The sequence below is a fragment of the Acomys minous genome, assembly GCF_964271855.1.
Source record: "Acomys minous genome assembly, chromosome: 8".
NCBI classification, from domain to species: Eukaryota; Metazoa; Chordata; class Mammalia; order Rodentia; family Muridae; genus Acomys; species Acomys minous.
In genome coordinates this window covers 63571935-63586199 of record NC_140489.1, presented here as the reverse complement: position 1 = coordinate 63586199, position 14265 = coordinate 63571935, and the positions used below count along the sequence as shown (strand labels likewise).

The following is a 14265-nucleotide window of genomic DNA, read 5'->3' as shown; positions in this document are numbered from 1 at the left end:
AGGTCGGAGAAGGCCATCAGCTCCCCCTGGAATTGGAGTTACAAGTGGTTCTTAGCCACCATATTGGGGCTGAGAACTGAACCCTTGTCCTCTGTGTCTTATCTCCAGCCCCTGATTATAGATATTTTATTTTCCCAAAGATTTACTGTTGATACAATGTTATTGTGCACTGTGTAAATTTTACACTTGTTCATTCAAATGCTGATTTCCCTATCCCATTATCTGGTTTCAATCTGATTATGGCATTGTAATGTTTATTGTAAGTATCTCCTGTGTAAACATGCTCACCATCTGTTCTCTATTTTGCCAATAACTGCTGAGCAGCCAATACTAAGTGATAGAATAGGGTGGGACATCCGATTCAAGCAGGGGGAGGAAAAGGGAAAGGAAGTGGGGATTGAGCCACAAGGAGATGTCCAGGAAGCATCAAGAGAGGATGTTAGAGTTAAGTGAGAATTAAACAGTGCGAGACGGTGGGGTTGGCTGGGCGGAAGCTAGACTAGCATGGATGGAGTAGTGATTGCTCAGTATTGTGCTCAAGACCAATTAACTAAATAAGCCCTAGTCTTTCTGTGCTAGTTGGGTAATTAGTTAGCTAAAGATAAACTGTTCCTATTGTAATTTTAAGTATTTTTATTCATATTAATAATCATTTTACAATTTACATTTTGTTCTACAATAGGTTATTTATATCCAAGTAGGATGCTTTAAATAGATTTCTGGGGAAGGTCTATATACAGGATGGTAGCTTCTTATGGTTATTTTCCAAATGTTTAGATTTTTAAATTACTTTTTGAGTATGTCTTTGTTTTAAATGATGATTTTCGTAAATATTCTGAAATTCTTAAATATCTTGAAATTCTTCTATTTATTTTCACCTGTGTTTACAGCTCTGAAAGAGAATCATTACTATGAAGCTGGCAGAATGATTGCCATTTCTTTAGTTCATGGAGGTCCTGCGCCTGGTTTCTTTTCTGAAACTTTATTTAACTGCCTTGCTTACGGACCAGAAAATACTCACCCAATTTTGGATGATGTTTCAGACCCTGATGTGGCAAAAATTATAATGAAAGTAAGAAACATACCTATTTGTTGAAGTATAAATTACATTCTCACTGCATTTTAATATAAATGATAGATTTGTTATGCTTATCCAAAGAGTTAAGAACCAGTTTATGAACCAATACAACTCAGCTTGCTTGAACATGTCTATATAAGCATCACCAATTTAAGAGTTCAATTGCTAACCTGGGCTACATAGTGAGACCCTGTCTTAAAAAGACAAAAACAACAAAGAAAACTAAAAAAACCCATAAAAGTCAGATAGCTAGAGATGAACATTGTGCCATGTTTAATGTTTATAAAACAAGTATTTGGTTTACTTAGATTTATAGTCAAAATGGCCAAAGCTTGATAGAGACAGAGGCAGGGACGTTCCTTAATGTCCCTGAAAGCAGTTAAAATGGACTTCCCTGGGAAGGTTGATCTGAGGAGGAGGCGGAGTTTCACTGGTCAGAATGTTGATTCTTCCTCCTCTAGGTATGAAGAGAGATCCCAGGGTTCTCTAAAGGAACAGAAGTGATGGAATGAATGTGTGTGTGTGTGTGTTGTTGTTTGAGTCTCTCTCTATACAGCCCTGGATGGTCTGGAACACAGTGTGTAGAGCTGATGGCCTCAGAGACCCACCTGTGTCTGCCTCCCTAGTTCTGGAACTGAAGGAATGCTACCACAACTAATGGGGATTGAACATAAGGGAGATTTAATTAGATTGCCTTACCAGAAGTGGGTCACGTAGTCCGACAGTGGTTCTCTCACACAGCACAGGCAGAGAACCCTGTGGTTGTTTAGTACATACGGCTGGATGCCTTTGTGGTTTTAGTCTGACACTGGAGTCCTTAATCTTCTTAAGACATAGCCTCCTCAGAAGAGCATTCACGTAATATACTGTCGTGGAGTCAGACAATGTTTGAGGTATGCATAAGAAATTTTTTTTTTTGTTTTGTTTTGATTTTTTTGGTTTTAGGATAGGGACTATCAATAGCCTGTAGGATTTACTGGGTGTGACATGTGTTCATGTCATGATGTACATGTGGATGCCAGAGGGTATCCTGTGGAAATTAGTTTTGTCTTCAGTTGTGTCATTTCCAGGATGGAAAAAAGGGATTTCTCTAATAATTACTCGGCATAATTTTATTATACCCTGTGTACTGAGAATTGTATATAGGACTAGAGATCTGATCTGCAGTTAAGAGTACATACTGTGGCCTGGAGTGGTGCTGCATGCCAGTAATCCCAGCACACGGAGGCAGAGACAGGTGCATCCTATAATTCATGATCACCCAGGTCTTCATACAGAATTCCAGGCAGGCCAAACAGAGTTAAACCCTGTCTGAAGAAACAGAAACAGGTACTGACATTGGCAGCAGATGGAACTTATTTCCCAGTACCACCTCCCCAACCACTTGTAGCTCCGTATCTCTACAGACACCGGCCCTCACGAGCACATGCCTTCACATACACAGCTTTAAAACTAGAATATAAAATGTGTCTCATTTGAATTGTAGCTATTGCTCAGAACAAATGGATAACGTGAGTGTATTTTCTCATGTGTTACAGATAAATAATGCAGCCAATATGGAGAGTTTAAACTCAATAATAAATGAATGCTATAACTACCTAGAGTTTAGTCGATGCTTAAGACTTATGACAACATTAAGTGATAAATACATTTTGGTAAAAGACATTCTCTTCTTCCATGTAATTAAGAGAGTCGCAGCACCCTTTGAGAGGTAAGTTATTTGTTTTTATGGTAAAGATTCTATTAAATTACACTTAGTTTATTTGGTGATAAATATAAATGTTTAATTTCAGAGAATATGACTACTCCATAGCAATGTTTAGACATCCCTCTCCTTTGTAAATTTGTTTTTGTTTGGTTTTGTTTTCTGTTTTGAGACAGGGTTTCACTGTGTAGTCTTGGCTGTTCTGGAACTCACTCTGTAGACTAGGCTGGCCTTGAACTCAGAGATCCACCTGCCTCTACTTCCTGAGTGCTGGGATTTAAAAGGTGTGCCAGTATGCCTGGTTCCTTTTCTGTTTTATTGCTCTTCAAGAATCCATCCATTATTTTGGTATCAATTTGTCTTCCGCCATAGTCAGTTTCATATTGGTGGGCATTTGGCTTTTTAGCACTGCAGTTTAACACATGACTTAAGTATATCTAAATATTTTCTGACTCTAAGATTGTAACTACTATGTATTATTTTTAATTATAGTTAATATCCAAAATACAAATGCATTTTATTAGAAATGGATTTCTAAATGATATACTTACATATATACATGTATACATACATACACACACAGCTTTCCTCTGGTACTTCATTTATTTATTAATAGATCTTTATGCTAAGAGCATAAAATCATTATCATTCACTTGTCTTTTTTTCTTTTCATATAGATGAGTACTCTAGATCACCCTATTAAGTGTCTTTAAATTAAAACCTGAATGATAAATAAGAGTTGCAGTTTCAAGAAACAAAGCTCAAAACTAATTCTACCTTTTATGTTCTTTTTTTTAAAAGGCCTAAAAACTAAGAAAATTACTGAGGTACCCAGAAGCGAAGGTTAGCCTAACCTCTCCCCAGAATAAGGGCTGGTTGGGACCAAGTAAGAACAGAGGTGACCATTTCCCACACAGAGCTGTAGGGGAGTGTCTCCTGGTTTTGACTGAGAAGGCACACATGGGGCTTTGGGTCCGTGGGAAAAGGAGCCTTCTCCACTACAAAAGGAAATGAAGTGTTTTCTCCATGGTGGTTAATAATTCATATTCATGATTCGCAAACATGGCAAATCTTAGTAGGCTTCACATTGACACATGTTCTCTCCTCCCTTGTTAATCCGTTTCTGCCCTTTCCCAATTCATCTTCCTTTTCTGATTTTACTCTTTTATTCACCTATGTTGTCTTGTCATTTCTTCCATGGGTATTTTGAAAATATCCAAACCTCCTTTTTTGTCCCAGCTTGAGTTTTTTTCGTTGTTCTTGTTGTTGATAGTTGGTTGGGTTGTTGCTCTTTTGGTTTTCCCGTTTTTATGTATACCACCAAGTTAACCATCATTGAGCTTGGAATTGATAATACTTCTATTATGCTAGTCGTACGAAAATGAACAGCAGCTTCATGTTGAAATGTCTATTGCTCAAGCTTATTGGGAATTTTGAGATAAAGCACTTCCCACATTTGAGTGGAGAGCAAGTATTGGGAGGACTAGCAAAAGAAGGATTAAGATAACAGAGTATTGCTGCAGTGACTGGAAAGGAAAGAACAATGTAGCAGAATGAATCAAAGTATTTCCAGATAATGGTAGTCTTGGACTTGTTCTAGATAAGACAATACAAAAGTTCTTTTCTTTATTCCTACTTAGTACAGTTTCAAAGCTCTGTACACTCTATATATACACACATGATGCCTTTGAAAAGTTGAGAAATAAAGGCAACTTTTAAATTTTTTCAGTGCTAGTGATCTAGCCTACGACCTACAGACATTGTAAGCCAGAAATATTCTCTCTCTCTTTTTTTTTCCTTTTTTTTCAAGACAGGGTTTCTCTGTGTCCTTGTCTGTCCTGGACTCCCTTTGTAGACCAGGCTGGCTTCGAACTCACAGTGATCCACCTGCTTCTGCCTCCCAAGTGCTGGGATTAAAGGGATGTGCCACCACCACGTGGCTGCCAGAAATATTCTTGATTGTGGTCTTTCCTTCTTCTCCCTGTTTGTGTTTGTGTATGTGCTTGTGCGTGCATGCACTTGCTCTCGCATGTCTGCCTGTGTTGAGGCCAGCTGACTGTGTTGGCTGCCTGCCTTCATTGCTATTTTCTTACCCCCAGAAGACAGGACCTCTCCATAAACAGGACATTTCTGCTAGACTGGTTGACCAGGAATCTCCACAGTTCTGCCTACCTCAGCACCCTTTTCTTGAGTGTCTGACTTTCTTTTCTTTCTTTTTTGTTTTGTTTTAAGCCCTGGGTTCTGGAGCTCTTTACCCAGATCATCATGCTTATGGACGGAGCCAGCAATTTGCCCACTAAGCCACCTCCTCAGCCCCAGTGAAAAGGTGTCTGGTGGTTTGGATGGGAATGGGTTCCTTAGGCTTATATATTTGAATGCTTGATGCAATAGCTGGCCAGGAATGCTTTGGGAAGGATTAGGAGTGAGGCCTTGTTGGAGGAGGTGTGTCACTGGAGATGGGCTTTCAGGTTTCAAAAAACTTCATACCCTTCCCAGCATGCTCTGTTCCTTCCTACACTTCAGTATATGAGCTCTCTCAGCTGTTCCTGCTATCATACCTTCATCCCACCATCATGGACTCAAACCCTCTGGAACTGTAAGCTCTGGTAACATTTCTTTGTACGTTGCTTTTAATATTGCAACAGAAAACTAACGAATGGTTCCCAGGTAGGTTTTAATTTCTGTGATAAAGTGCCATGACCGAAGAGTAGAGGGATGCAAGGATTTGTCTGAACTTAGAGTTTACGGTTCATTCTGAAGGGAAGTCATGGCAGGAACTGAAAGCAGGAAAGGACAGAGACCATGAAGAATGCTACTTCCTGGATTGCTCAGTTTGCTTTCTTACACACTGCAGACCACATACCCAGGCTTGGCATGGTGCACAGTGGCCTGGGCCCTCCCACATCAATCATTAATCTGCCTACCTCCATCTCCTTAGGACTTGGATTACAAGAGTTTTGTGTGCACTCTGGATTAAGCATGCAAGGAAAATGTTCTTAGCAGACTTTCCCAGGCCAATCTAATCAAAGTATTCTCTTAACTGAGGTTCCCTTTTTCCACATGGCTCCAGCTTCTGTCAGGCTGGCAAAAAAACTAACCAGCCTGTGAGATTTTAAGAATACTTAGAAGTGGTGGCATACACCTTTAGTCCCAGCATTTGGCAAGGTAGAGGCAGGCGGACCTCTGTGATTTCAAGTCCAGCCCGTTCTACAAAGAGAGTCCATGTCCGCTAAGGCTACACAAAAAAGCCCTGTTTCAAAAGACAAAAACAAAACCAACAAAAGGAAAGTACATTCATCAGTGATAGGCTGTTGAAGAGATAATCTGGAGAAAGACAAGGAAGATTTGCACAAAGAAATTAAGTAAGAAAGTACCATTGAAGTTAAGAGTAAGAGCACCCTATGGCAACATCATGGAAAATGCCAACAAAATTCTTCAGGCCCAACAATTCCTATACATGGTGAGATTGGGGAAGGCTGGTTTATTTTTAAGAAACTTTGAATAAACATGCCAATGAAATAATTTTTTAAATTACATGGTAGCTTGCATGTTTATCTTCTTGGTTTTTAATGTATGCTTTAGTTGTTTCACAGAAATAATTTTTTAAAGGCCAAGTTTAATTTGGCTGTAATTTACTTCAAATGTAAGTGGAAGCTAAAAGTTAAAATCAAGAAAGAAGTGCAAAAGTTGTGGGAAGCCATGATAACGAGTCTGAATTTTGTTTTGTGACCAGGGTGTGGATTAGTTTTCTGTGACTGCATGTTAAACTTTGGTTTACGTACACATGCATGCATCCATCTACTGCTGTACCTGTGTAGAGGCCAAAGGACAGCTTCACCTCATTTTTTGAGGAAAGGTCCCTCAGGCCTAGAACTCCTCCCCAGGGCTCTGCCTACCTCCATCTCCTTAGGACTTGGATTACAAACAAGAGTTTTGTGTGTACTCTGGATTAAGTTTGCAAGGTAAACATTACTGGTTGAGCTCTCTCCCTAGCCCTTGAATGGCTTAAAGCAGCAGGTGCCTGTTACCATAATTCTTTTTTTTTTTTAATTTTAATTTTTATTTTTTTAATAATAACACATTTTTATTGAAAATTAAAAATAATTCCTATTACATCTCATTTTCTATCCCATCCCATGCATCCTCCCATTCCTCCCTCCCTCCCACTTTCACCCCAATCCCCCTTCCCTATGACGGTGGCTGTGGGGGACCTCCTCCCCCTGAATATGGTGCTAGGGTATCCAGTCTTTTCTTTGTAGACCGCTATCCTTCCTCCGATGCCATTGGGCCTCCCCAACAAAGGGACATGTTACCATAATTCTTAAGGACAGAAGATTCGAGTATGATAGAGCTTCAGTTTTTCTGAGATGTTGAGGGGGAAAAAATTGTTCTGGTCTCTGACAACTCTAGGCATTACTTGGTTGATGAATCTGTCACTTTGTCTCTTGACTGTCCCGCCCTTAGCCTCTACAGGTGTCTTCTCTGTGTCACTGCCTTTAGGGACAGGACTGTATCTAAACTTGATCTCATCTCAGAGTCTTTACCATTATTTCTATGATGCTGGTTTTGTTTTGTTTGCAAATTAAAAAACTAGGGAATAGGATATTGGAGATCATCACAAAACTTCTCAATCAGTCAAGTTTTATTCTGGCACATTGCTGTGCCAACGGTGTGGAAAATGTACTTGGGAGGTTTATTCACTTGTTACATAGACCCATGATAAGTATTTTATAATAAGATTGTAGTTGAGGTATACTGAGAAATTTACAAAAGAGATTTCAGAATAGAAAATGAATAGGACTTCATAGTTATGAAAAAGGAGATTTAAAGTTGACCTTAAAATTTTGCTATGCTGAAATTTGAATAGTAGTACTATTTATTATTATTTGTGGTTCATATTTTAATGTTAATGTGATTTGGTTTCTTTAGGGGGTTTCTGTTAATACTGTTAAACTGGCAGTGGAGTTTCAATATAAAAATTTGAAAGAGGATCCAAAACATTCACCCTTTAGTAGTGTGTTTAGGTCCTCCTGAGAAACTCAATAGAAAGTGAAATCAATATAGCACATTATCTGAGGAGCAGTCTAGAGAATCTGATCTGACGGGCAATAATAACCTCAATTTTTTGCATATTATTGTAAATTCACATCTTAAAACACTTGTTTTTTCTGTCCTGCATTCTTGTGGATATTTTAAAGCATTGTAAGTCTTTTAGACATATTTCTGTTTTATAAATAAACATTTAATTTTCTGCCATGTGTGTTAAAATATCTTCCTTTTTTAATGTCAAATTTTTATGTAGTTAAGGCTTATTTCTCCCTTGTTATTACTAGATGACTTCACTTTAATAGACTTAATTTCATACGTGCATATAGTGTGCAAAAATAAGCTTCTCTGACCAAGGTTGAGAGCAACCTAAATGTTAGTTTGACCACATGACTAATTGGTGAAATAAGAGTAGTTCCCTTCTAGGGGCTGTGGTATGAAGTTTTCATCTGATCTTAAGTACTAGTTATCCCTTATGCAGAGCAAACCTCAAATACAAAATGGTTGGTCATCTCCAGAATAGCCTTGCTACTGTGGTACCAGTGAACACATCTGGCCTCTGGTAGGTTATTGTGGAGTGTGTGGTCCAGTGCTGGCTGAGACCATTGATAGCATTTCTCCCTAAGCACTCTGCTGAGCACCTTTGGGACTGTGAAAGCTCATCAGCAGGGAGATAGTTTCCTGTTAGGCTGAAGATTGTGATTTCCCTGTTTCTTGCAATCAAGGTTCATGGTCTCTGTATCAGGAGGGTCTTAGCATATAGTTGGGTAGGCAACCAAGAGCACTGGCATTAGGCATTGGTTTGCAGCTCTCTGAGCCAGCCTACTTACAGGGAATTATCCCTAGGGTTTTCATTTAACAACTCTGTAGTATAGGAATAATTTGTCCAATTATGCAAGATAATATACTACTTTCAGTAAAATACAATTTTAAGACTAGAAAGCCAAGTGATTTAAAATAATCATTAATCACTTGTTGATTTGAAAGTATATCTTAGACGGCATGTTGTAGTTTTTGTTGGTCTGTTTTGTTTTGGTTTTTTGTTGTTGTTGTTGTTGTTATTTTAACCATATATTTATAAAATACTAAGTAAATTTGCTATAAAATACACGTGTATATATTGGCTCATAATTTCTCTCTTCAAGTTTTAAACAGGGTCTGAAAACACTTGGTGTTTTAGAGAAAATTCAGACTTACCCAGAAGCGTTTTATAACATCCTCTGTAATAAACCTGAGAAACTGTCTGCAAAATCCCTTTGTGAGCTCTTCACAGTACATGCATTCCCAGATGTACAAACTCTGAGGTTTTGGAGCAGTTACCTAGAGGCTGTAGAGGGTATGTGAAGTTTTCTTTCTATATGTTTATTGTGGTTTTGCTCTTGCCATTAAGAAAACTCAAACCTGTTATATGTATTTACAAAGGAAGCAACCATAAGATAAAAGTGTTAATGGAAAGCTTCTTTCTTTCTTTCTTTTTTTCTTTCTTTCTTTCTTTCTTTGATTTTATTTATATAGTATTCTGCCTGCATGTATGCCTGCATGCCATAAGAGGTCACCAGATCTCATTTTAGATGGTTGTGAGCCACCATGTGGTTGCTGGGAATTGAACTCAGGACCTCTGGAAGAGCAGCCAGTGCTTCTAACCTCTGAGCAGTCTCTCTGGCCCAAAAGCATTTTTCTTAAAACAGAAACCTAAGACTTTTAACTATGGATGATTGTAACAGTAAGCAACAGTCTTAAAGCTAATTTCTGTTTCTTCTTTTTCATTTTAGTGTCAAACTGAATTCTATATTAATTTTCTTCATTATTCCATTAGTATTTGTTAATAAGTATTAATGCATTTTATAAAAGAAAATTTTTACTTTCAAGTTAATTTAGAAATTTTTGGCTTTTACTATTTAGTTTTTTTCATCATTTGTTAAGCTAGCATATTAATGATTACATAAAGAAGCCTATAATAAATGGGCTGACTCTGATTATTTTTAGTTCTACATTGCTATTTGCATATTGTGTGTCCTACTTAGCACCCTTTGTGTTTTAGTTAGCCCTAGGTGAGTGGCAGAATCTGTTACTTCAATATTCTTAGTCTATGCTGCCGATAAGATGTTTCGTGGATTTAATTTTCTTTTCTCTTTATTTGCTAATTTTTCAGGTGGTAAATCTGCAACAACAATGGAAGACATTCTTACTTTTGCAACCGGTTGTAGTTCCATTCCTCCTGCTGGGTTTGAACCCTCCCCTTCAATTGAATGTCTACATATGGATTTCCCTGTTGCCAACAAATGTAAAAACCGTTTAACTCTACCAATCTCCACCACATATAAAAAGTTTCAAGAAAATATGGATTTTGCCATAAGGGACTCTCTAAGGCTAGAAAAGGAAGAAAGATCTCACACGCACTACCTTGGACAATAAATGTTTCTTCTAATGAAGAAATGCTTCTTTAAATGCTGCTACTGATAACATTGTATTAATCATCAATTGATAACTTTCTATTAATCATGGCTTTTGAACATTCTGGCCAGCTTTTTGGCCCTACAGAACTTAATGGCTTTGATAAAGGGATGGCTTGGCTTCTGAACCACTGAAGTTTGTGTCAAGGCATTTCAGTCATATTTGGTGATAATTTTCTATTACTGTGCTTTTGTATTTCACAGCTTCAATATGAATATTCTTAGAATGGTTGTACAAACTGTTCAGCTGTACAGGTGCTCAGCTATATTAGCATGACATGGAAAAAGTGTTTCCTTGAATTTTATTAGAGTCACCGCTATAGGATTCTTTTCTAATTTTGTGCAGTTTTTAATTTTTTGTTTTGTTCTGTTTTGTGTTTTGTTTTTTTCTCTACATACTTCTGGTTGTCCTGGAACTCGCTATGTAGAATTTCTTTACTTTAAAATGTTAAATAGAAAAGTTGGTTAAATCACCTCATCTGGTAAATCAGAAATTGTATAAAGAGCAAAGCTTTACAAAGAACTCTGGGATCTGTGGGCACTCCACAAACTCAAAAGCATTGAGGTGTTTTCAGAAGTGCTTGAAAATACCTTTGAATATTCATATTCTCTAAAGCACTGTACAGCCAGCATGTCTCGTGTATACAATCACCCAGGTGTCTGAATAATCTCTGTGCATTGTCATATGCTTTGGCTACGTAATAGCTATTTATTATCAGGATTGTTGTATGACTGATCAGACCTCACCGTAGCATGCTATAGTTATCATCTTTGCTTTCAAAAGATACGTTGTATAATCAATGAATAAATAATAATTTAAAATGCTAAATTAAAAAAAATCTTGCCACATACAGATAAATAATGTATTTTGTATATTCTTTATAAGCTATTTATTTTTCAGTTTTTATTGTCTTGTGACATAGAGCCCCAACTGTTCTAAATTTGCAATCCTCCTGCTGTAGTCACTTGGGTGCTGGTGTTAAGATGTATAACCATATGCTGAATAATGTTAATTTTTTTAAATATATTAGTGCTACCAGGAGTAACAAGAAATCATTTAATAAATTCTGCTCATACATACATACAGTCTCTATCAAGGCATGATGGCACATACCTGTGGTCCAAGTACTACAAAATTAGGAGTGACAGAACAAGTTTCAAACCATCCTGGGTTACATGAGACCTGTGCCAGTAAGTTAGTAAATAAGTTCAGGTTCCCTAATTAATGATTAAATATATGTAAGACAGCCTAATTTTGACTTTAAAAATAATCATGGAAGGTTAAAATGACAACCCTCACATTTCTCTTGATAGACAAAGCAGGTGTCAACTGTTGGTCATGTACAGTTACCTCCCCCTCCCCTCCCCCTCCCCCCCAGACATAGGATTTTAAAGGGATTCAAGTCCTTCAACTAACAACATTGATTTGAGATTGGTAATGCACTTTGGTTTTTGGTTTTTTGTTTGTTTGGGTTTTTTGTTTTTTGTTTTTTGAGACAGGGTTTCTCTGTGTAGCCTTGGCTGTCCTGGACTTGCTTTGTAGACCATGCTGACTGGCCTCAAACTCACAGCGATCCACCTGCCTCTGCCTCCTGTACCGCCACACCTGGCTGGCAATGCACTTCTTAATGCCAAAGGAAAACTCAATTGTAATCACAGTGTCATTTTCTTTGTTGCCTCAGAACTTTTCAAGTTGTACTTAGCAGAACTAATAAAGATCCTCTTTACCTTGAGCATTTAGAATGAAAGCATTTCTTTATCTTATATTACATTTTGCTAGAATTTTTTAAAAAGTAATTAAATAATCCATCATGAGTAGTTTAAACGCCAAACTCAACAACTTTTATTCCAAGTATGTTGATAAATCGGATCTCTATGTCTTAACGTATTTAGTTCTTGAGTTTTAAAGACTGTTAAATCCATATAACTCCAAAGTGCTAGTTTCTAGCTTCTAGTTTGAATTATTTTTTTTTTTCTAGAGTAGTAATAAAAGCTAACACAGCCCTCATACAGTGTTGGGTTGGGATGGGCAGGCTACAAGGAAAGGTAGCATTTTGCTTTTATTATGCTCACTGTATGTATAAACATGGCCTTAGTAGTAAGTGGTCTAAATAATAGCAGTGTGTTTACTTCTTAAAGTGAAGCATCAGATTGAAGAATGTCCTCTGGTTTGAAGGTTTTGTTAGCATGCTCTTTGGCGTAGTCTTCACACTTGATGCTTATCAGAGAAACTGCAGTGTCACTGTTTCATCCCTATTATGGTTGCATTGTGTTTCATAGCATAGTTCTTAACATTACATTTTAAAGGAACACTAGCATGGTCCATGTGCTCTGCATTTATGTTTCTCCCTAATTATATTGAAAGTATTTGGAACTTGTACATTCATGTTAAAACACTATACAAAAAGGAATATAATGGTAAAGTTCTTTCCCAGTGACATTGCTTTAACATCGTGTGGTCATGAGCAGATGGTAAGAAGTAGATTGTTGATCAACATGCTTTTTTTTTTTTAAGACAGGGTCTCTTGCCTTGGCTGTCCTAGACTTGCTTTGTAGACCAGGCTGGCCTTGAACTCACCACATTCCACCTGCCTCTGCCTCCCAAGTCCTAGGATTAAAGGTGTGCGCCACCATGCCCAGCTAACGTGCCTATTTGTTATAATTCAGGTAATGTAGTGTAAGTATGAGAGCACATTCAGTGAGGGACCACATCTGTAACTTAGGAAACTTGGTACCCCTTGAAAGTGATGCAGTTTTCAAGTTCTGATTTTGACTACTTTCAAATTTTGGGATATATTCTACACCTACCATGCACCAGATAGTGTGCTGATAGTTTATAAGTCAGTCTGTTTAAAATAGAACCACAATACATATTTCAGGGGGCATTGCCCAGTGGTAGAGTAGTTCCCCTCTCAGCATGTGTAAGGCCTTGAGTTTAATTTACAAAACTACCAAAAATTTAAATTAAAAATGTAAAAATGTACATGAAAGTTTTAAAGTAAACACTTTTATGCCGTTAAATGTGAAGTGCTCATATCAACTAAATAACTTGTTGGGACTGTATCTTAGGATTATTATTGCTGTGGTGAACCACTGATGAAAAGCAGCTCTCATAGGGTTTGTTTTGCTTACACTCCTCGTTGAAGGAAGTCAGGGGAGTGATCTGGAGGCCAGTGTTGGTACTTAAGCTATGCATGATTGCTAGGTAATGGCTTGCTTTCCGTAGCCAGCTCATTTGATTTCTTACAGAACCCAAGACTGCCAGTTTAGGGGTGGCACTGCACACAGTGGGCTGGTCCCTTCCATTCGGGCTTGCCCACATCCTGGTTTTGTTTTTTCTTTTGTTTGTTTGTTTTGTTTCTCCATGTAGCACTGGCTGTCCTGGACTCACTTTGTAGACCATGTTGGCCTGGAACTCAGATCTTCCTTCTTCTGCCTCCTGAGTGTTGCGATTACAAGCCTTTGCCATTGTGCCTGCTTCACTCCTGATTTTTATGGAGGCATTTTCTCAATTGAGACTCCCTCCTCTTGGATGTTGCTAGCTATGTCAAGGATCAAATAAGGATATTATTCGCTTTTAATGCTGATATATTTCTTATTTTCCTTTTTCATTAGCATATGATTGTATAAAACAATGGCTATCATGAGACTTATATATGTATTCATGTATATAATGAAACTTGGTTATATTCACTCCCCTTATTTCCTCATACTTAGTCACTCCCCCATTCCCACAAGTGTCTTAAACAAGGTTAATAATCTTATCAAAATTAATAAAATATATTTAAAAAACAAAAAAAAATCTTATCAAAGTGGCTAATATCCAAGATCTACTTACTCCCCAGATTTGAGAGATCTTGGGACTCTTCAAGAAATGAATTGTTCTGGGCTATTATTCTATGATAAAACTAATGTGGTTCATTTATTTAAGCCAAAAAATCTGGAGTCACTCTGAAGCCATGATTCTTATTCTGATTATAATA

The 14265-nt window shown here is 37.5% G+C and overlaps 1 protein-coding gene across 2 annotated transcripts in view; it reads left to right on the top strand.

Annotated features, from left to right (window-relative positions):
• The window catches only part of G2E3 (G2/M-phase specific E3 ubiquitin protein ligase), a 34218-nt gene extending 22203 nt beyond the window's left edge, over positions 1 to 12015 (top strand). For both annotated transcript variants that reach the window (XM_084791813.1, XM_084791812.1), the window contains 4 exons: positions 891 to 1072; positions 2617 to 2789; positions 8975 to 9165; positions 9982 to 12015. In XM_084791813.1, the coding sequence (XP_084647939.1) occupies positions 891 to 1072; positions 2617 to 2789; positions 8975 to 9165; positions 9982 to 10244 (809 nt within the window). In that variant the 3' untranslated portion in view covers positions 10245 to 12015. The remainder of the gene's footprint in view (positions 1 to 890; positions 1073 to 2616; positions 2790 to 8974; positions 9166 to 9981) is intronic.
• The last annotated feature ends 2250 nt before the right edge of the window (positions 12016 to 14265 follow it).